The 23438-nt window shown below is 36.7% G+C and overlaps 4 protein-coding genes across 9 annotated transcripts; 3 read left to right on the top strand and 1 right to left on the bottom strand.

The window, feature by feature from the left end:
* Window positions 1-1819: 1819 nt before the first annotated feature.
* Window positions 1820-2209, bottom strand: LOC113339513. The gene has a single exon (XM_026584768.1). It carries the CDS (start codon window positions 2207-2209, stop codon window positions 1820-1822), a length of 390 nt encoding a protein of 129 aa, XP_026440553.1.
* A 1439-nt stretch (window positions 2210-3648) lies between these two features.
* LOC113340035 (amino acid permease 4-like) lies at window positions 3649-10461 on the top strand. Of its 6 annotated transcripts, none has more exons than XM_026585248.1 (11): window positions 3649-3858; window positions 3969-4032; window positions 4195-7591; window positions 8070-8152; window positions 8242-8365; window positions 8481-8714; window positions 8818-8911; window positions 9059-9273; window positions 9362-9495; window positions 9593-9820; window positions 9948-10461. In XM_026585248.1, exons 5-11 carry the CDS (start codon window positions 8287-8289, stop codon window positions 10350-10352), a joined length of 1389 nt encoding a protein of 462 aa, XP_026441033.1. In that variant the 5' UTR covers window positions 3649-3858; window positions 3969-4032; window positions 4195-7591; window positions 8070-8152; window positions 8242-8286; the 3' UTR covers window positions 10353-10461. The 6 variants fall into 6 exon arrangements, with proteins under 6 accessions (XP_026441033.1, XP_026441032.1, XP_026441034.1 ...); XM_026585247.1 differs by lacking the exon at window positions 8070-8152 and adding an exon at window positions 7901-8011; XM_026585249.1 differs by lacking the exon at window positions 8070-8152 and adding an exon at window positions 7891-8011 and having other exon boundaries at window positions 8272-8365.
* A 5358-nt stretch (window positions 10462-15819) lies between these two features.
* Window positions 15820-16819, top strand: LOC113339512. The gene is made up of 2 exons (XM_026584767.1): window positions 15820-16042; window positions 16173-16819. The coding sequence occupies exons 1-2, from the start codon at window positions 15820-15822 to the stop codon at window positions 16817-16819; spliced, it is 870 nt and encodes a 289-aa protein (XP_026440552.1).
* A 1405-nt stretch (window positions 16820-18224) lies between these two features.
* LOC113339511 (F-box protein CPR1-like) lies at window positions 18225-19277 on the top strand. Its single transcript, XM_026584766.1, has 2 exons — window positions 18225-18240; window positions 18355-19277. The coding sequence occupies exons 1-2, from the start codon at window positions 18225-18227 to the stop codon at window positions 19275-19277; spliced, it is 939 nt and encodes a 312-aa protein (XP_026440551.1).
* The last annotated feature ends 4161 nt before the right edge of the window (window positions 19278-23438 follow it).

The raw sequence follows: 23438 nt of genomic DNA, 5'->3' as shown, positions 1-23438 counted from the left end.
CTAAAGGAGACCACACAAAAGAATCTTTCTTCAACATATATGTAAGTGGCTTGCTGAGAAGTCCATAACCTTTGAAAAATCTTTTATAATAACCAGTCAAACCCAAAAAAACCCTCAACTGCTTCAAGTTAACTGGTTGTGGCCAAGTTTGCATTCAAGCAATTTGATCAGGGTCAGCATCAACTTCATATGAAGTAATAAGATGACCCAAATAATCCAGCTGAGGTTGAGTAAAACAACATTTTTTCTTGTTGGCAAATAAGGAATGTGCTCTCAAGAGTGACAAAGTTTGTGACAAGTGTAGTACATGTTCTTCCACAGACTTACTATAAACCAAAATTTCATCAAAAAAGACTAAGATGAACTTCCTTAAGTAAGGTTTAAAGATGGTATTCATGAGAGATTGAAAAGTAGGCGGTGCATTTGTAAGGCCAAATGGCATAACTCTAAACTCATAATGACCCTGATGTGTTCTAAAACCAATTTTGAAAATGTCAGATAAATCCATCCTGATTTGATGATAACCAGAAGTCAGATCAATCTTTGTAAAAATGATTGCTCCTTTAAATTCATCTAGTAACTCTTCAATTAAAGGAATAGGAAACTTGTCTTTAATTGTGATATCATTCAGCTTCCTATAGTCTACACAAAATCTCCAAGAGCCATATTTTTTCTTAATGAGTAAGATAGGTGAAGAAAAAGGACCATGACTCTCTTGAATCAACCCAGTATTAAGCATGTCCTGAACCAACTTTTCTACAACTTCCTTCTGGATATAATGACATCTATATCGTTTCTGAGAAATATGAGTTGAATTTGGTTTTAAAGGTATCTTATGGTCTAATTCCCTTGGAGGAGGTAATGATGTTGGCTTATCAAATACATCTGAAAAGAATCTAAAATTGTATTGATCTCAGGTGGAATTGGTACCAAAGGCATGGTGGAAATGGAGAAAAATTGGCCAATAATAGTAGGAGTATTGGCTTTCAAAAATTTCATAAAGGAACTACCACTGATTAAATTGAAAGATGGAATGGAAGAAGTACTTTGATGATTTATTTGTTGCCCCTGGTGGATAAAATAAACCTTGAGATCAGCTAGATTAAACATCACATCACCCAATTGTTTCAACCAATCAACTCCCAATACCATGTGACAACCTCCTAGTGGAAGAACTCTCAAATCACCACAGAACTGATAACCCTGCATACTACAAATAAATTCAGAACATATAACCTTACTTATTGTCGTATCACCATTAGCAACAGCGACTAACATATGGCATGTGGGTATAATGGGTAACTGCAACTTTTCATTTAATTGTGAATCCACAAAGATATGAGTATTATCAGTCTCTATCAAGACCAAAATATCTTCAGATGTAGAATACATGGTACCCTTATGGTGTTTTGAGTGACAACCCCTGTCACCGCATGTAGTGATATCTTCATAGAAGATTCAATAGGTGATGAAGGAGAGGTGGTATCTTCTTCAAGATCATCCACAGAAGAATGAGAGGAAGCTTCTTTTGCCACCAACATAAACAGTTGTTGCGATTTACAGAAGTTCCATGGTTTATATCATCACAGTTATAACATATCCCTTGATCACGTCTAGTTTTCATTTGAACAGGTGTTAATCTCCGAATAGGAGGACTAGACGTAGTAGCTTTGATAGGTGTACTAGGGTGAGTTACAAATGGTTTTGTATTAGAGAAGGATGGCTTTGGAATATTAGTAAGCTAAGGCAGAGCTGGTTTAGAAGGTGATGGTATATGAGAGAATGTAGTAGGTGAAGGTTGAAATGGTTTAGGAAAATTTTAAAAACGTTTGTTCTGAAAATCTACAGAAGCTTGTTGCATTCTAGCAAGATAGAATGCATCAGTTTCTGAAGTGGGTTTAAACATCTTCACTGGATTACAAATTTCTTCCTTGAGACCACTAATAAAACTCATTGTAAAATAAGCACCAGAAAGAGATGGATTGCGATCCTTCATTAAAGCTTTTAATGACTCATAACGTTCATAATAATCCTCAACTGTTGTGAGCTGAGAAAATTTATTAAATATACCCACATAATTATCATAAGCAACATCTTCAAAACGACAACAAACATCAGAAGAAAATTGAAGCCAATCGATAAGAATTTTACCCTCCTGATAGTCTAAAAACCATGAATCTGCTTTACCATCAAAATGAATGGAAGCCATATCTACTTTATGAACATCTTCTACTTAATTAAGCTTAAAATACCTTTCACATTTACGAATACAACCTCTAGGATTAGACCCATCAAATCTAGGAAAATCAATCCTAGGGTGTTTAGAGAATTTACCAGATTTGCAAATCAATTCATTATCCTGAGATTGTGATGCTCCAACTGATGAAGCTGCCGGAGTAACTACATTACCACCCAGTTGTTGACAGAATTGAACAATAATATCCAAGGATTCTTTAACAGAAGCCATATCTGTAGAAAAAGAACGAACTTCAGTGGACAGGTTCTTAACCGTATCCTCTAAGGTCTGTAATCGATCTTCTTGAATCTGTAGAACAATAACAACATCCTTCACTGTTGAAGGTTTATCAACACCTCCAGCCATAACTCTGGGAATCAGGATTGTAACCGGCTGATACCAATTATCATGAACTGAATTCCAGATTCACCTCTTTCAGTGCCTTCTCTTCCTCAGACAAGGAATTAGCCTTAATAGATTTCAAGGTATGCGAACCGTCTGGGGAATTCGACAAGTTGTTTCTCAATTTAGTTATTTTTACTTTTTAAGCGAAGTTGTACTCTTTTAATTACCTTGGTTTACATCAATCTAGTATGTGTTCCATCTTGTGTTTTTTTTAGTTTTAGTATTTGTAAGAACTTTAATAGTAGTATTAGTTTTTATTTACAGTTGTGTTTATTAGCTTCATCTTTCGAGGGAAGAAATTGGATTCTTCATCAACACACACTCAAATATAAAGACGCGGTTTGAAGTTATGGACAAAGCCGTTAAACAAGAAGGTAGGAAGAAGTCAATTGAGCAATACTCAGCATCATCTCGAGACAAGGGCCTAGTCAACATCTTGATCAATTACAAGGAACCACATCACTAACAACCAAGTTCTTAGCGACATAACATGTGTTCATCAAAAATACAACCATTCTTGTGGAAAGCGTTCGTTCAAAGTCCCGCGGAGCCTTAATAACCTCATCCTCGCTAATTCCAACTACCCTGCTGCAATTTGGATCTCGAGAATATTGCTCGCATTTAGCTTCAATACCATGTTACTACGATTTCTTGCCATATCGGTCCAACTGTATTTGATCCTACGGGTATCACATGCCATCTTGTAATGGCCTTTCAGCATTTTAATAAAATTTCATTGTATACAAACAAAAAATTTAGTATCTATATTCAAGTAACCTGTTTCTGTTATGATGCAAGTAGTATTAGTGCTCGTACGAAATTCGTCCACAATCGAAATAACCAGAATTAAAGATAAGAAGGGACGAAGAAAATTGAAAATCTTATTTTGAACGTGCGCATAATTAGTCTTTTAAGTAGACAACCAGGGGCAATTGCCCCAAGGCGGTCATTAATACTAAGTGGGTCCCCCAAAAGAACCCAAGATAAAGACGCTATTGAAACAGTCGCACACTTTCGAGTTCAGAGTTCATCAGAAGCTGTACCGGATTAATCAAAAACATTCATCTGAGTACGAGAGGAAACGAATCGGTTTCAGCACCAAGCAGATCTAAGAAGATGATGATTCTAAATTCGTTTCAGCCAAAATCCATTCTAGATGATGATGATGATCCTAATACATATCATTGGCGTTCTTTCTTAAACAATCATTCTCCCAGGTAATCTCGTATTTCCTATTCCAACTCCAATTTCAATTTTAACTTCTTTTAGAGTTTAGGGTTTACTCAAATTTAAATGCCCTCTTTACTGATTCCTTTTTTGCAATTAGGGTTCGTCTCTCAAATCACAACAAGTAATTTTTGGGAAATTTCCTTACTTGAGATGCTTTCCAGGTAATGTCGTATTCCAATTTCAACTCCTTACCTTTTTTTTTCCTTCAAATTATATGCTGTTGTATCGGTTTCTGCTGCTATTTGTTTGAACATCAATTTGTGTTATTGAATTCATTTATCCATTAAGTAAGAATAATCAATCTGTACATTCTTATAATCTAGGAAGCCTGCAGCTAGCTCCATCATTAATTATTAAGTTATGACAATGGAGACACCACCCATCCGATTTTCCTGGCTTCGTGATAGAACCACCACCACCACCACTCCCACACTGGCGGAGCTGAGGAATATGTCATTAAAAAGAAGAGATTGTGGAGGTGATGCAGCAAATACGCCGGCAGCTCTGATGGAGACGACAGAGAAGAAAAGAACATGTATAAGAAAAGATTGTGAAGGTGGTACGTCAACAGCAATGGAGACATGTAGAAGAAAAGATTGTGGAGGTGATACAACAAATCCATCGGCAGCAGTGATGGAGATACTACCCATCCGATTTTCCTGGTTGCGTGATAGAAACACCACCACCACTCTGACACTGGCGGAGATGAGGAATATGTCACTAAAAAGAAGAGATTGTGGAGGTGATACGTCAACTGCAATGGAGACGTGTAGAAGAAAAAATTCTGGAAGTGATCGTACAACAGATACCACGTCGAAATTGATGGAGATAAAGAAGAAAAGAGCATATAGAAGAAAGAAGTACCTTCCTCATGATCTAATTGTGGAACAAATTTTAACCAAGCTTCCAGTCCCGGCGCTGCTAAAGTCTGTTCAGGTTTCCAAACTCTGGTATAACTCCATTCATATTGCTCGTAAATGCTTTACTCATTCTCACTTCCTTCAATCCAAGAAGCAGCCTCGTGTTATCTTTAGTCTTTTAGATGTCAGGGATGGGGATACTGAAAACACGGGTGAGGCTACTTATGGTTGTCACTTTTTCAAATTTACTACTGGATTATATGGTACGGAAAATCCTCTTAAATTTGACATGTTTCGAGTTCATCACACTCATAGCGGTATATCAGAGCTTGTTGGTTACTGTAATGGTCTACCTTGTATGGCATTTGTGGGTGATTACTCAACTGGTTACATAATTTCTGACCCTAACAGGAAAGACTATCTCTATATCTTCTATCCGGCCGGAGTTGGGAAACTCGTCTCCCAGGCCCGCATCATCTGTCATGGATTTGGGTTCGATCGCGTAGCTAACGAGTACAAGGTTGTAAGTATCTTTCGTACTCTTCAAAAGGAGCTTAACTAAGTGGTGTTTACATTGGGAACTAAATCATGGAGAGATGTCAGTGCTACAACCACGCCAATATCAGGGCATGGCGGTCGTCCTATTACGAAGATAAGAGCGCCCACTGGTAGTGACAAATAAGCCATATTCTGCACCACTAGCAGCACCAACGGTTGATTTTTGGTCTGGAAGGTAATAGTAACTTTGGAAGGATCAGATGATAGTCATGCTGCTAATAGTAATGAGAAGGAGATGCTAATGTCGTTCAATCTCCATGATGAGAAATTTCAGTTCATTCAACTACCAGCTAAAAGTAGAACAGACGAGCATCAGAAGCACTTGCTTGTTGATTATCCTCATCTTCTGGAGTTCAAGGGATTTCCCAGTATTGCACGGATCGAAAAACGATCAAGTGATGGTAATGACTATCCTTATCGTTTCCGTGATGATCATAAAGACAGTAGTAGTTGCTGCTGTTGTTGTAAAGTTCTTTTGTACATATTGAAGGATAAAGTCGAGCAAGCCTGGGTTAAAGAGGAGAGTTTTGATGTTCGCGTAAATTCGTCAAGTAAGCTGGCACCAGATCCCTGCTGTTTTTGCTTCGGTAGTACTACTACACCTCCAACTCGCATCTTCGGTTTCTCGGATCAGATTTTGCTTTACTGGTTCAACGGGAAATATTTTCAAGTTTACAACTTGTGTTCTGAAAAATTTCAGCTTGTACTGCCTACTGATCGTGAAGAGCGTGATATTTTTTGAGCTAAGATGAAAGAACCGCGGTCCGAAGATGATGATGATATTTCTTGCTCAAATATGGATTATTAGCTGCATTTTAGAATATGGGCATCCAACTCAAAACCAATTGGCGATAAGTGAGAGGCTCGAAGGATTATAAACCGCAGGATCTTAAATTGCCCAGACAATGTGGGACTAATAGTCTCAACACGCCCCCTCACGTGTAGCCTCGTTGGGTCTAACACGTGGACAATAAATCGGGTGATGCGGAGTAAAGACGCGGTCAATGACTCGACGCAAATAGCCTGCTTGTTAGAATATGGGCATCCAACTCAAAACCAATTAACGATGAGTGGAGAGGCTTGAAGGATTATAAACCGCAGGATCTTAAATTGCCCAGACAATGTGGGACTAATAATCTCAACACTGTCACGAGGGGAATTACCTTTCCCTGGAAACTTTCATACCAGAAGGAGGTATGAAAGGAGTGACAGGAGTTGATGCTTCTTGAGTTCTCCAAGTTAGATTTGGAGAGACATGACGGTCCATGTTCGGCATATGCGGTTATCTACAGAGGTTCAGAAGTGTTTTATCCTTTTTCAATTAGTAGTATATACTAACTTTTCTTGGTAATTGTCATTAGTTTTCTAGATTAATTTAGTAGTTAACTTGTAGACTTACTGGCATGCTTTATTGAAGGAAACACCACCCAAATTTCCAGTGTCTTGGTATCTTATGAAAACTTACATGGGTTTTCAGTAGCCGGAGATGATAAAATTATTGCTTAAGATGCACGATAAAGAGACAGTGGTTGATCTTCAGAGTTTAACCTTAATAATTGGTCTTTTAGTGAGATTTGGTTTTGAATTGCTTCAAGTTTGCCTACTTTTGTTTTTTCTCCAGTCATATTCCTGAGTTGTTTTTCTGTAATGTAACAATCAAATAACGGCTATATAGCTTGGATTAGTAGTTCTTTTCTGGTCCCAGATTTTGGAAACACCACCCAAATCAGGGACCTGAAATCAACTACCAAGACATTCTAAATTCATTGAGATGTGTTGTCCTTTGACATATGGTTTTGGATCCAGCTTTTTTGTGATTTTTATTGAGCAGAGACCCTTGGTTCGTTTTGTATCATGTCATGAAGACCAATGGATTGCAGCTGAACTTTCTGGTCAACAGCAGAATCAGAATGTCTCAGTCCTAAAGTGGGTCCCAGAAAAGCTGGTGGGTCCGGAAAAGGCTTGAGAAGGCCCCACTTTGGATGAAAAAAGACCTTTTTTAGAACAACTACTACATACTTGACAGTTGACTATCTGATTAAACTAGATTTCAGAACCTCATCAATCAAAAACATTCATCTGATTAAGACAAGATCTATATATCATACTTAAGACTAATGAATCACATTATCAGATTCATTAGGAAAACTCAGTGTGTGATGAATCATTGGAAATGATTTTGAGCTCCAAACAGATCTGAAAGATGATGATGATTCTAATTCACATTGTATGGGAAACTCAAGATTTCGTAGTTGATAACCATTGGGCATCCAGAAGATCATCAAGGATGGGCTACTACTAGGTGAGCTATTATATGAAGAATGCAATCTATTTTAGCAACTTATTTTTTTGGTGTTTTGAATGTGTTGTTGTTCTAATCCTAATCCTAATCCCAACTGATTGATTTCAGTAATTTAACAATTTTCTCTGTTTTCATCAGCTAAGCCATTCTTACTGAGAAGCTGTTAGCACTTTTATTTTGTGGACTTTTCTTGATTGATTTTGTTAGGACTTTTCTTGATTGGTAAATTACAATCTCAAATTTCTTATAGGAAGAGCTTTGATTTTGTGGTCTTGTTTGTTGACATGCCTCTTTACTAGGTTGGTAAAGATTGAGGTCGAAACTTGTTTATCTTTTCAAGAAAAGAAATTGGGTTTGACGTCTATGCTAGAATCTAACAAAATGAAAATAGAGCAAAAAACATTTCGCTAACACTTGCAGGTGAGATTCATGCTCTTTCTTTCTTTTTTCTTAATTTTTTTTTTTTTTTGGTTGGTAGGAATTAGGTTGGTGACAACTTTTCAGTTAGATAGTTGGGGTCTTTGTTTGAATGGCCTTGGCATTTCAGGAAGCACCGACTTAGTAAGAGTGAAGACGACATCTCAATTACAGTGCTTTAAGTATTTGTTTCTCAATAAGTTCAGTATCTGTCATTCCTGGCCTGTAACTAGGTTTATATATTGAACGCATTCCGAGACCAGCAAAGAACATTGCCCATGGCAGTCTATAGCTCTCTTGAAATAGCTAATAAGGACGATTCCTGCGAGGAGGACGACGGGCGTCCCAAACGAACAGGTAATATGGTGACCCCCATTATGTATATGACTTGTTTTGATGGAGTGTAAACCAGTTTTCGCAACTCCATTGGTTTCTGATAATTTGCATCTTACTTCAATCTTGTAATCTTCAGGAACCATATGGACATGTAATGCCCATATAATAACCGGTGTTATTGGATCGGGAATACTTTCTCTAGCCTGGAGCACTGCACAGTTAGGATGGATTGCAGGGCCAATTTCTATGGTTTCTTTTGCCATTGTCACTTATGTTTCTGCTTCCCTTCTCTCGGATTGTTACAGGTCCCCTGACCCTGTAACTGGAATTCGAAACTACACTTACGTGGATGCCGTTAATGCCATTCTAGGTACGTATTCCATCTGCTAACCAAACAACTCGTACATACATATCTAAGTACATCTTTCTGTTTACCCGAACTGTAATTTGATTCATTGGTGTTATAAGAGTAGGTCCAAAGCGTAGCTGGTTGTGTTACTACCTTCAATATCTGAGCATGTTTGGTGGGTGTGTTGCATACGTGATCACTGCCTCTATCAGTATTGGGTATGTAATTTGAACTTGATTGTATGTTTCTGAATGAACTGATAATCAATGCTATATCGTATTTAACTCAAACAAGACTAAACTTGATTATGTTCGCCATGTCACTGTTGTTAATCTTGTTATTTTTCTTATATGTCTTTAATGCAGAGCAATTCATAGATCGAATTGCTATCACAAACAAGGACATGAGGCTCCATGTGTATTTGGAGATACATTTTATATGCTTCTTTTTGGAGCAATTCAAGTTGTGTTTTCCCAGATACCCAATTTCCATCACATGGAATGGCTCTCCATAGTAGCCGCTATCATGTCGTTCACCTACGCCACAATTGGATTTTCTCTCGGCTTTTTCAGAGTAATCGGTATTTTTTTGTTCGTCTTTTTCTATAAATCAAATACGCAGTTAGTATGTCCTTTTGTCAATTATGGGCCTTCAAATTTTATTTCCAGAGAATGGAAGTATTATGGGGAGCTTAGGAGGAGTGCCCCAAGCCACTACAGCTCAGAAATTTTGGAAGATCTGCCAAGCAGTCGGGGACATTGCTTTTGCTTACCCATACACGGGAATCCTTCTTGAGATACAGGTGATTGCTTGATATCTTAGCATAATTTGTACAACCATCGCTAGTTTATACGGATTAATAAATTTTATTATGAACAAAATTTACTTGCAAAATGAAGGATACACTGCCATCACCGCCTGCGGAAAATAAAACGATGAAGGAGGCATCTAAGATAGCAATCTCTGTCACCACTTTCTTTTATCTCTTCTGTGGATGCTTTGGGTACGCAGCTTTTGGGAACCAAACTCCAGGAAACCTTTTGACAGGGTTCGGGTTCTATGAGCCTTACTGGCTTATTGACTTGGCTAATGTTTGCATAATTGTTCATCTCGTTGGCGGATACCAGGTACTAATATAAACTTGTGCATTGTTTTTGTACTGTGCAGGGGATATAGTTTCCATGATTTCAAGTTTCCATGTCTAAATGGATCAGGTGATCGCTGATATTATCATCTTTGTTTAAACTTTCTTAGGTGTTCAGTCAGCCCGTCTTTGCATTTATAGAAGGATGGCTAGAAGAGAAGTTTCCTGACAGTGAATTCATCAACAGGTCCTACACCGTCAAAGTACCTTTCTTCCCGACTCATCTGAATCTGAGTCTTCTTAAGCTACGCGCGCGAACTCTATATGTTGTTTTAACAACAATAGTTGCAATGACTTTTCCATACTTCAACCAAGTTCTGGGAGTATTGGGTACGTTGTCCTTTTGGCCCTTGACTATATATTTCCCAGTGCAGATGTATTTTGTGCAGCTCAAGGTGGAGGCGTGGACACAAAAATGGATCATTCTTCAAATTTTCAGCATTGTTTGTTTTTTCGTTAGTACAGTTGCGTTAATCGGTTGTTTTCAAGGTATTATAAGTGCAAAACTAGAGTAAGTTAACAACTCTCATGTCTGATAAATTCATTGTATAAGAAAAAAATAAAATAAAGATAACAATTGAGGTTAGTTTGAGTATTACCTACGAGCAGCAAGTTTTTCTTTTTCGGTTTTCTCGAGAGCTTTTCTTTTCTTTCCACCTCTTTTTCTCCACAATCATAGATTTTATAACAGACTAAACCGTTACAAGAACTAACAATAAAATTCTCGTGTGTTGATGATGACATGCTTAAACTTTGTCCTAAGTGTTCCGTGAAGTAAACCAATCTTGATCTTGGGTTTAGGTAGTAGAGATAGCCATGTTCTGCATGTTTCTCTGCACTGCAATTGTGATTCCACGGGCAAGAAGACACAAAGTATGTTTTGTATGATTTCTATTGGTAAATTCTCCATTGAATCTCTTTGAAAAAATGTCTTCTCTTCTTCTTCCAACTTCTTGCCGGATTCACTTATTTATTATACAGAGAGAGACGTGTGAACCGGAAAGGAAAGTTTGATTTTCAGCAGTTTTATTATCGGAAAATGGGTCATTTGTCCAAATATTTTTAAATCACGGTTCAAATGGACGAGTAAAAAATAGTTTGGGTGAAATGACCAAAAAAAAAATAGTAAGGATGAAACTGGTTTCATCCTAGCTTAAATCCAAAAAATAGCAAGGACGAAACTGGATACATCCTGTGTAAATTAAAAATAAAAAAAAATATTTGAAAATGGGCACGATGAAACTGGTTACATCCTGCCTATTTTTATATTTTTGTCCATTTAAACAGTATCAAAATCTAACTGTCCATTTCACCCAAGAATTGTTGATTTTGGTCTTTTTAACCAATTTTGTGTTTTATTATTACCCGAATTCCGTAGTCTTGTTGGTGAGAGTTTCGTTTGACCACCCAAGACTGCCTTTGACCTAAACCTCAAGTATGTTGGCCGCTGGCCAAGTGACGAATTTAGTCTGAAGATATTTATGAACATGGATGTAATATTAAATTCAGTGAGAAAGTTTGAATATTTCGCTCATTCTCAAGAAATTCTTTCATAAGAAACAGGCAAATGTAAGACCGTGAAATCATACCTTAATAGAAGGCAACATATATAAAAACTCTAATTAGGGAGGCTAGGCATCCGAATGTGACGTGAAACCTAGTTCTCATAAATGTAAGAGGCAAAAAGTAAGACCTATCGCACGTCATAGTCGGGGAAAATCTGGTAAGCATGACTCAAGGGAAAGCTACATCGACCCTGGAACTTGAGTAATGGAGATTTGGGGTGACGAAAATGCCCATCCAGGAGAGACACCTAAATCAAAATATTGGGGTAATAAGATCTTTCATAAGGAGTGCAGAAACTCGATCAGGGCGCCGAGGTACACGGTTGAGTCAAGAGTGCCCGGGGCGTCTGGAGCGTACCTTGCCACTCTTGACAAGTCCTGACTATGATGCGCTCGGTCCGAAGAAACCTCAATTAGGGTGAGGTCTCGTAACCATAAACCTTATCGGTGGAGGGATAAGAGATTGCGAAATCAATTGGTTGTTGTATTACCGGATGGGAGGAGCCAACCTTAACCCGGTAGAGGTAAGCTTCCTTGAAGGGGCAACCAGGGGGAATATAAGGAAGGCACCCTCCATTAGGGAGCTGAATTGTGTCAAAACACGTAAATGTCATGAGGATTTTTACTCATGTGAGTATTAAGGCTTGTCATATTTACGCACATTAGAAACCTGAAGAGGCAATAATACAAGAATATGATAAGGCGAGATCAAAGGGTCCTTACATTTAGGTGTAACGACCGCCTGCTATCTCGTCGCACAGAAATAAAAGATAAATTAAGGAAAAATAAGAGCTTTACTTAGGAAGGAAAAATAAGACCTCATGAGAAAAGTTATATATAAACTACTGTTATTTTGCAGGGAATCTGCGAAAGATAGCGAAATAAATAAATTCGCACACTTGTTTCTTACAAGACATATAACAAGAGGAAAGTATGGGAGTTAAAATAAAAAGATATTATCTTTCTTGTCAAGAAACAAGTTCAAAATGTATCAAAATGTAGGAGGGGAGTTCAGATAGTTAAAGAATGAGAAGACTAAGCATTGTCAAAATGTACATCTTGTTCAATCAAAGACTTTTCAGCATCAATCTTGTGGCTTGGATTCAGGTCCTTAACTTCAGCATTAGCCTTATCAACAAAGTCCACATTGCCAGATTTTTCCTTCTCGAGTTGATCCTCTGAAAAGGAAGCATCAATATCATCTTCATGATCTTTTTCATCGCTTACAAATTCATAGTCACTATCTGGCTCAGGATACTTCTCGTCCCCACTTATATTAAGAGGAGGGACAGTTACTGGAGAAAGAGAGTTGCTCAGAAGAATTTGATTAACTAAAGTTTGAGCATTAACATGAGCCTTGCGAATAACTTCTTTCTCAATATTTCTGGCATTCATTTCCATGAAATTTTGAAGATATGCGAATCTTCTTCACGTCCGATCCCTAGAAGCAGTAAGAGAAACCTCAAGATTTGTATAGGATATTTCCAGGTTCGCACGATCTTTGCGAACTTTAGCTAAGTCAGATCTCAACTGGGAAATAGTGAATTGAGTCGACTTTTCGGACTCTGCAAAGATTAATATAGAATCACAACTTGAGAACAAAATTCGTATTGATAAATTCCAAAGAAATAAATAAAAGGAAAAGAAAAATAAGGCAGGCAACTCTAGCTGACTATCTTTGCAGAATTTAGAAAAGGCAAGAGTATTATTCTTCATACTTTCCATAACTTTATCAAAATCATCACCAACTAAACTATTAAGGCGGGATCAAATCTTTTTTTCCTCAATAGAGAGGGATTTATTCCTTTTCTTAAGGACATCATGAGAATGCTTCAATTGATTATATTGTTCTTGAAGCTGGTTCATCTTCACAGCCAAGTTTATTTTACTTTGCATGATTTTTTCATTCGGGTATTTAATTCCTTAAATGATGCTTCGTTCTGAACTTCTAGTGAGCGAAGAGCTTGTTCTTGATCATCATTTACTTTTAGAAGAATTAAGTACTGACGCTAAAACATTGCTTCCTTCTTTAGAAAGGAAGGTTTCTCCACAGAAAGAGTATGATTTTCATCTGACAAGGTTTGGCGTCTTAAGTCAGCACTATGCAACAATTTAGATAAGCGGGAAATATGAGCATTTAATACTTCATTCTCTTGAGTAAGGTGACTATTTTTATGAGTTAGATTGTTAATTTGGTCAAGCGAATATGAGTGTTGGTTATTTAGTTGATTTAATTGAATCTGCAACTTCTCATTATTCGCACGAGTGTCTTCAGCAAGAAATGGAAAGGTGAATCTCTCCGCAACTCGCTTCTGGTCTAAATCTTAATAAATGCATGGAGAAAATTTATAAAAAAAAAGAGAGCATGGATAAGCGAAGAAATGCAATATAAGATATAATAAATAAAGAGAAAAATACCTCTAAGTTTTTGGTTTTGGTTGCGAAGACCTTCAGAATCAAGGATTGCAACTTGGAGCTCTCATTTCAGCCTACCGACTTCCTTTTCTAAAAGAGTATTCTGATGCGAAAGTTCTAATTGGGAGCAGCTAGATTCAAAACGCCTTTCAGCTAAAATCATTCGACGATAAGATTCCTGAAGAAGAAAAAAGATAAGGATAAGTAATTAAGATATTATAATCAAGAAAACATATACAAAAGACACGTACCAAGACATCTAAAGCGGTACGAAAGCTTGGATAAATTTGAGAATGTATCTCATCCCTTGTAGCTTTATCAGAAGGAAACTCGCATAGCAGTTTACTTAAAACAGAGAAAATGCGAAGTTTGTGAGGATCATTGGTGGACGAATGAGCAGAGTAGATGACGTCGAGTAAAGTTTGAGAAGCAAATTTTACACTCTCCAAAACTTTCTTATCAAGAGAAAGGGGTTCCAATAAGAAAGAGGAAGATGAAGAAGGGGAGGCAGAAATAGAAGGAGGAGGAATAGTGAAATTCGCAGAATTAGGAATATATGTATTATTCTGTATGGTATCAGTGTTCGCGAGGAAAGGAGTGTTCACAAGGGTTGAAACAGTTTGAACAACATCCGAAAAAATCGCAGAGGCATGAGTAGGGGTATCCTTTATCCCTTGATCAACAACAATTTTCTCTTCAGGAGGAAAGATTTCTTCGAGAGTAACAGAAACATTCGCATGAGCAGGATAAATATTATTTTGAATTGTCGTTTCGAAAGGAGTGGAAGGGGTGACGTATGCGACACAAAATTCAGGAATAGAAATATTTGACTTAAGAGTTCTAGGCTTGCGAACTCTCTTAAGTTTCGGTCCTTTTCCACCACCCATCTCACAATCGGAATCCTGCGAAAATAACGCAGATAAGAAATAGAGGCAGCAATATTATTTAATAAAAAATAGGATATTTCTTACTTCTTTGTTGTGCGAAGCCTTCCTCTTGTGAGATTCTTTGTCCTTGGCTTCTGAAGAGGATTTAGGGTTGGGGACGGTTATTTTAAGGACACCTGAAGAAGAGCTTTTCCTGCAAACAGTATGGAAGTTAAGTTAATCATAAGATCAACAATCATAATTGAAATTAACAATTATGATCAGGAATCATGATTATCATAAAATAAAAAGGTTGATTCTGATAGAGTACACAAACCTTGAGTTGGTATCCATGAAATAATAGTGATAGAACAACAGCAGCAGTAAAAGATGAATCAGAGAAGCAGTAGCAGAAAGATAAAATAGTCTCGAAGAATTTGAAAAGAAAAAACGAAATCAGAAGAGAAGAAGAAGTTATTTCTCTAGGATAAATTAATAAATAGGTAAAAGAGATGACCGGTTAGAAACAGGTTACATCGGTAAAAAGTAGAAGAATCTATACGTGCAGATAGATAGGTTGGAATTGCGGAAGAATGTCGGCAAAAAAAAATATGAAGAAATAAACATGTGCGATAATTTGGATTGAAAGATTCTCATATCGCTCAATTTATAAAGGGAACGACATGAGAAGAAATAAAACATATGAGTGAAATATGGCACATTCGTTATGTATGCGAAATAACAATCATCAAATATAAGCGAAGACCATCGCACATAGCAAAAGTGAGATGACGTATTTGATGATGTCAGCACAGTCACGAGTAAGGTGTGATGATCTATGCGAAGTGTAAAGTGTGCGAAGTTGAGCGAATGTACATGAGCGATTGTGACGCACAGTGATTCCGTAAATAGGAGATCTGTTAGCTGTCATCCACTATGTAATATCCTATATAAAGGGAAAGGATATCATATAATGGGAGAGATCTTTAAAGAGAGTTAGACAAGAAATTAGGAGAGAGAAAGTTTATTTGGAGAGCAAGTTAAGTCTTTGTATTATCTTGTATCCAACTTGAGATCTTAATGAATAAACAAATAATTTTTACCATGAATTCTTAGAGTATTGTTTAGATTTTTGTATGGATGTAGTTGTAGGATTTCCTGCAACTATAGTTAGTGTCAGTTGCCCTTTATCATCTGATGATTATCATGGATATGGATTTTGGGGGTCTTGTAATGGTTTGGTTTGTTTAACTTTCTGTGATGCTAGAGAGATCAATCCTCCTAGCATTGTTGTCATCTGGAACCCGTCTATCAACGAGTATAAGAAGTTACCAATATCACCAATTGAAAAATCTATTGGTAAACGATTACCAAGTGTAAGGTTCGGGTTATTAGTACGTTATGGATTTATTTATGATCACAAGATGGAGGACTTCAAAGTTGTAAGTCTAGGGATTTATAATGACAAGTATCTGAGTGTATTCCTTAGCATCTAATTCATGGAGAAGACTTGAGGATATCCAATATGATCTTCATAAACACTATGTTACACCTGAATTTTCTCGGGTGCCTATTAATGGAGCCCTTCACTGGAAAGCATATCGTGAACCAAGGGGAAAAAAAACTGAAGTAATCCTTTCTTTTAATGCAGAGAAAGAGATATCCGAAGAGATCCAAATGCCTAGCTTGTTTAATGGAATGTTTTGTACAACTTCGTGTGTATTAAAAGAGTCTCTTTACTTGCTTGGTTATGTTTCTCTCTTATGGGTTGAGTTATGGGAGTTGAAGGACCATGTAGTGAAAGATTCTCGGACTAGACTTTTCAACATCGACATACATAAGCTTTTCGGGCATGTTGCGCATTTGACACCCTTGCGATCTTTTGAGAATGGTGAAATTTTATTTGGAATGGATAGGAATAATGCATTTAATGTGGTTTTATATGATCCAGAGCATGAAACAACTAGAGCTCTTCAGGTTTATGATGGTATGAAAACATACTCATATTGTCTTTATGTCTGTAAGGAGAGCTTAGTTTCTCCCAACTCGGGTACTTACTTGACGCAAGCAGAAACAAAAGATGAAGAAAGTGATTCAGGAAAACTCTCGAAAGAGGAAGATGGTTTTGAGGTATAACAATGTACTATCCGCTAGTAATGAGATAAGTTCCAGATGATGTGACTGTCATGCACGTACATCTTATCTTTTTCCCTACCTTCTGTGGTTCTGTTTTGTGTTGCTGATAAATTTATCGTTTGGTATGTTCTTAACTAGATTATCTTTGGAGTATTATATATATAGGTGTTTAATCTTTTGCCCAATCAACTTGTAACTTTCTAAGCGGGGATAAGTATTGTATGGCTAAGTATATCCTAGAAAACTCTCTGTATGGTACTCCACCTGAAGTGTATTTCATTAAAAACAAGAAAAAAAAACTAAGACTTTTTGTTTCTCTATGATCCTATACATGTATCTTCTTTATTGTATCCGTACAAGTTTCTGGAAAAGAAACTGAAATTTTCATTCTCTGTTTGCAAGTTTAAGAGTTTCCATCGGGCATATTGTGATTTTTCGTACTCCACAGATAAATACGATACAGTACACTGCATGCATGTAGATTATGCCTAGAGCGTAGTGTATCCTTGAAGATACCCGAAGGTAGTGATGAGCCCTGAAGGCCCTTGAGACGGCATTGCAACCCACTCCAACTCTCCAACTCAACAAAAAGTCAATAGTTTAAACTTAGTCGATAGGCCTCTATTGCAACACGATGAAAAGGAATGAAGAAATTTACTGATCGGTAAAATGGGAATTTTTTTGTTTTGTTTTGTACTTTCTATATGGGCTCAAGCAGCTGTCACAGAGGCCCTTCCAAGAAAGAAAGTAGTCAGTGCATTTTTCAAAAAGTCAATGATTTCTATATAATCAATAAGCTGACTTGCCTTCTTTTGTATGGATGTGGTATTGGGCAAGCTCCTCAAAGTGTCTCTAGAGCATCCCATGTAGAGGTCTAAATATCACATTTTTATAGAGGTCATTCACATATGGACAAAACAAATAAAGTTAAAGACTTTTCAACACAAAAATTATCTCCGGTCGTCAAGGTTTTATCTAATAACTTTTAAATTAACATAGAGGCAAATTGATGATGTGGTCTTAGACCTAAGATTATGGAGAAGGTCTTATTTAGACTTTCTCTTCTATCCCACACACGCATCTCACATTTTCCAAGGACCTTGACCCTTACATTGAAGATGAAGATGAAAAAAGTCTTAAATCTTATGTGGCATATTTGTTATGACTTCCACCCTAGCATTGGAGATGCTCTTAGGAAAAAGAATAGGGGGTTTTGAGTGTTGAACCCAGGTAAGTAAAAGACCTTCCTCAAATCTTCAAGAACAGAAAAATCTCAGAAATTTCTTCTCAATCATTTTGAAGGTCAGTTGTATCCTTACCTTATTTTTCTTCTTGCAAGTATTTTTCTTGTTATCTTGTTTACACTATTAGGGTTCATATTGTCATGAATCATGATAAGTTACTAATGTCGAAGATTTTGTGTAAGTTCAAAGCATGTTTTAAGGCAAAGAGCTACGATTCAAAATCCATGATTTGTTTGTCATTTTTATTTGTAAGTTAAAGAGCTGATTTTTTTTTTTTTTTTTTGATTGCAGTGATGGTGAACATTCCACAGGATATCATATTAGACATCCTTGTCAGGTTGCCGGTAAAACCGATCGGGCGGTTCAGGTGCGTTTCAAAGGCATGGTTCAAGTTATTGAAAGGCGGTGAGTTTGTTAAAATGCACCACAAGAATTCTAATGAAATGAACAAGTTTAATATCAAGCACTATATCATAAATGAATTCCTCATCATAGGTTTTGATCCATCAATATCAACATGTACTGATCTTGCTAGTGTCAATTGCTCTACTTCATCTTGGGGGTGGGCTCATGATCCTGACATTGTTGTCATCTGGAACTCGTGTACTAACGAATATAAGAAATTACCATTATCACCAAGTGAAGAATCGATCAATAAGCTATCACCAACAGAACAGTTAGGCTTACAAGTTCAATATGGATTTATTTATGATTACAAGATGGAGGATTTCAAGGTTTTAAGTCTTGGGGTTTATAATAATAGGCCTCTGTGCGAGATCCATGTCTACACATCAAGATCTAATTCGTGGAGAAGACTTGAGGACATCCCTTATGATCTTCATAACCACTGTGGTTTACCTTATGTAGCTCGGGAACCTGTTAATGGAGCTATTCACTGGAAAGCATTTCCAGAAGCAACGGGACGGGAAACTGAAGTTATCCTCTCTCTTTATATGGAGAAGGAGCTATTCGAAGTGATCCAAATGCCTAACTTGTGTGGTGGAATGTTCCGAACAGATATATGTGTGTTAAATGAGTCTCTTTGTTTAATTGCCTCTATTCCTATGTTATCACGGGTTGAGTTGTGGGAGTTGAAGGACTATGGAGTGAAAGATTCTTGGACTAAACTTTTCAACATCGGGCATGTTATAGGTTTGACACCTTTACGATCTTTTGAAAATGGTGAAATTCTTTTTTGGAATGTGTACGGATAACGCTTTGAATGTGGTTTTATATGATCCAGAGCATGAAACAACTAAAACACTTCAGGTTTATGATTGTGTGAAATTGTCCTCAAACTGTATAAGGAGAGCTTAGTTTCTCCTAACTCAGGACCTCGGGCACTTATTTAAGGCAACTGGAAACAGAAGACCAAGAAAATTATTTAGGGATAAGTTCAAGATGATGTCTTTCGTCTTATGCATGTATTATGTGCCTTATAGTTTTGTTTAACTTATGTGATTTTGTTTGGTTTTGCCGATAAACTGATCATTCGGCATGTTCTTGACGGTTTAGTAGTGTTATAGGTGTTTGGTTTCGTCTTATGCATGTATTATGTGCCTTATTTTTTGTTTACCTTATGTGATTTTGTTTGGTGTTACCAATAAACTGATCATTTAGGAGTGTTCTAGGTGCTTGAAGTTTTTTTATAAATCGGCTTGTAACTTTGTCAACAGGGCAGTAAAATAGTGTTGCGGATGTATAGCTAACTTCTTCTCTATTTTCTAGTTGCTGTTTTTTCTCTATCTTTTATGTTTCTTTATTGTACAACTTTTTCAAAATTTCAAAAAGAAGCTGAAATTTTCCATTAGCTGTTTCCAGGCATACGATTCCACAATATAGTACACCAAATAACAAAAAAGTCTTGATAACAACATATGGGATAACTCCTGAAGGGACTTGATGGCAGTGTACCAACCCCTTCCTCTCTTCAGTGACAAGCCTAACGTTTAGAATCGCTCTGTCAGCATCTGTGGAAGTACTACTCTAGGAGAGGATTGCGGAAGTGGCGAATATTGCATCTGTAGCAGTTCTTCTCTGCTATACTTCAGCCTTTGATCTACTCCAAAAATTACAATTACTTAAAGGAGTCGACCTGAGAAACAGATACATGGGGAAGTTTCAGAAGTCGATCACTGTGGAGATGAGTGATCACTGCTATTTGAAACTGCAGAACAGATACATGGGAAAATTTGAGCTTCTTTTTGAAAAAGTTGTACTAGATACACTAGCATATTAAAAATAGAGAAAAAAGACCGTCTAGAAAATACAAAAGTAAAAAGAGTTTCCATGATATGAAATCAGGTGGAGCATGCGTCCAACACCTAGACAAAAGAGTTTTTCTAGCATATTTAGTCATAGAATCCGAGCCCTATATTTGTTTACAGAGTTACAAGCAAAACATTTATACACCTAGAGCACTTCTAAAATCTTATAGTTAGTGATATATGTGTATATATATTTATATCAGCAAACACAAAGAAAAATCACATTAAGAGAAAACATAATACGTACGTGCATATGATTTTGACCACATCATCTTGAACATTTCATTTTCCGAGAGTTATTCTTAACAATTTTCTTCATCTTGTATTTCTGCGTGCCTCCATAAATTGGGAGAAACTAAGCTCTCCCTATAGACAGAAAGATGATCTGAAAATATTTTCATACCATCATACACCTGAAGTGTTATGCTTGTTTCATACCCAGGATCATATAAACCGACGCTAAATGCATCATCCGTACACATTCCAAACAGAATTTCACCATTTTCAAAAGATCCCAAAGGTGTCAAACCTGAAACATGCCCAAAAAGGTTTTTTATGTCAATGTTGAAAAGTTTAGTCCAAGAATCTTTCTCTCCATATTCCTTCAACTCCCACAACTCAACCCTTGACGAAGATATAATACGAAGTAAGCAAAGTGATTCTTTCAACACATACAAAATTGTTTTGAAACTTCCATCAAACACGTTAGGCATTTGGATCTCTTCGAATTAAAGGAAAGGATAAATTCAGTTTTTTGTCCCATTGATTCACGAAATGCTTTCCAGTGAAGTGCTCCATTAACAGGCACCCGAGCTAATTCATTTAAATTGCTGGCACTACTAAGATCATAAGGGATGTCCTCAAGTCTTCTCCATGAGTTAGATCCTAATGTGCAGACATGGATCTCACACTGATACTTGTTGCATCTGTAAATCCCAAGACTTACAACTTTGAAGACCTCTATCTTGTCATCATAAATAAATCCATATTGTACATCGACTCGCAACCGCCTCGATATCCATATCGGATGTAGTTTATCGATCGATTCTTCACTGGGTGATATTGGTAATTTCTTAAATTCGTTAGTACACGGGTTCCATATGACAACAATGTTATGACTACGAGTATTAGCCTCCGAAGCCTCACGACAAGTTAAACAAACCAGACCATTAGAAGATCCATAAAATCCAACCCCAAACATTCATCCGATAAAAAAGGATAACTGACACTAACAAGATCATTACATGTTGATAATGATGATGGATCATAACGTATAGTGTTGGATTCAGTAAAACCCACTTTATGGTGCATAATATTGAACTTGTTCATCTGATGAGCATGCTTAAGATGCATTTTAACAAACTTATGGTCTTTCAATAACTTGCACCATGCTTTCGATACACACCTGAACCTTCCAATCGATTTAACGGGTACCCTCACAAGGATATCTGATATGATATCCTCCGGAATGCTCACCATTACTGCAACACATAAAAACCAAATCAGCTCTAGTTTTATGCTTTCCCCTAAAAATAGAAAAAACTTTGCCAACCAATGACTTAGGTTTCACAACTTTCTAACCAATGAGTAACAGCAAAGGTCAAAGGACAAAAGAATCATCATTTGAGATAAATACATACAAATTACAAACTAATCAAACCAATTTCATATCACATCAATGAATTTGACATAAAATATAAACCCTAAGTTATAAATGATTGAACATTAAAAAGAAATAACTCAGAGAGTATTAAATAGAGTTTATAGAGAGTAGATAACCTACCAGAGATTGGTCAACTACAGTTTACCGAATCACCAATTAAGTTTCACCTCGCCAGTCGCCGGAACTAGAAGAAGTGAGGAACGAAGAAATGAAAAGTAAAATGATGTAAAGGAATAACCTAGCGACAAATATACGGGGGGCTGGACTTTTTGGGTCCAGATTTTCTAACCAGTGTTTCGGTTGGGTCCTAGAAAGTTTAATATTAGAGTTTGGATTCTCATATCAAAGTTGACTGTCTTGACAATTAAGTATTTATTTTATCCCTTAAAATTGGACGGAAATTAGACTTTACATGAACCACCACCAACTCAAAGTTACATAAACTGAAAATCTTATTGTTAGTAAAGTTGGATTTTCTTTTTCCTTTTTGATCGATAAAGAAAGTTGGATTTTCTTATGTCTAATATGCGAGGTCTATTAGGGTTTATCAACGGATCGAAATTTTAGCTTGTTTTATGCAATCTTAGCTAGTAAACTAATGAATTGTGATCGGATATACAGGTACCACGGAGAAAATGTAAGAGAAAAGAGGAGGATGAGACAAGAAGAACGGAGATAATGGTTCGCAATAGCTTGACACACATTTTGGTTGTTGTATTTGTAACTAGATTTATACTGATTTGTGTTTCGAGTACGGAGGTGAGTGTCGAACCACAGAGAGAGAGAGAGTGAAGATGGAGTAGCAGGAGAATGTGAAATGAGAAAAATATTATAACCCTCTATTATATGGGTTCAATATATAGAAGGCCCATAAAATGGTTTTTCATTGTCAACTCCATATTTCAGAAAGATGTTATTACTAGGTCTAAAATATCAAATTTTCTTCAGATCTGGCCCATAATTAATAATTCCGAATTTTAATAATGACTATATTACCCTTTACTATTTATATCATAGGAAACTCATTAGATATTTTCATTTCTCATTTCATTTCCTCTCTCCAGTTCTTACGAAAACATTTTTTAGGGCTTCTACATTGATTTTGAGCAGAGACAACTGATTTATTTTTACCAGAGACAATCGATGGCGACGATAGAGATCATAAATCCACCATCAGGAGAAGGAGGAGCATCAGTTGCAGTAGAAAGTAATGGATCCGAGAAACAAATTTCAATTAATTGACCCGCAGATTCAACAAAAGTTCATCAGCAAGCTAAGTATAGATAAGTATCCTCTTCTATTTGTGATTATGATTCGATTGAGAGATTTTATTTATTTATTTCAGAAACAAATCTGAGAAAAATACTTTACCTAAATCTTCAGGCGTTTTTCAATTAACTCGTCTGGATCGAAATTAGGTCTTAGATTTACAATCATCTACTCTT

Source organism: Papaver somniferum, unplaced genomic scaffold (assembly GCF_003573695.1).
Source record: "Papaver somniferum cultivar HN1 unplaced genomic scaffold, ASM357369v1 unplaced-scaffold_21, whole genome shotgun sequence".
NCBI classification, from domain to species: Eukaryota; Viridiplantae; Streptophyta; class Magnoliopsida; order Ranunculales; family Papaveraceae; genus Papaver; species Papaver somniferum.
Note: the sequence above shows the minus strand (reverse complement) of the source record. Positions and strands in the feature narration are given on the sequence as shown.

Coding starts and splice junctions, on each gene's coding strand:
- LOC113339513 (XM_026584768.1), bottom strand. CDS start 2,209: ATGGCTTCCATTCATTTTGATGGTAAAGCAGATTCATGGTTTTTAGAC.
- LOC113339512 (XM_026584767.1), top strand. CDS start 15,820: ATGGATGTAGTTGTAGGATTTCCTGCAACTATAGTTAGTGTCAGTTGC. Junction 16,043..16,172: donor ACCAATTGAAAAATCTATTG/GTAAACGATTAC, acceptor TGTATTCCTTAG/CATCTAATTCATGGAGAAGA.
- LOC113340035 (XM_026585248.1), top strand. CDS start 8,287: ATGGCAGTCTATAGCTCTCTTGAAATAGCTAATAAGGACGATTCCTGC. Junction 8,715..8,817: donor TGCCGTTAATGCCATTCTAG/GTACGTATTCCA, acceptor TTATAAGAGTAG/GTCCAAAGCGTAGCTGGTTG. Junction 9,496..9,592: donor GAATCCTTCTTGAGATACAG/GTGATTGCTTGA, acceptor TGCAAAATGAAG/GATACACTGCCATCACCGCC.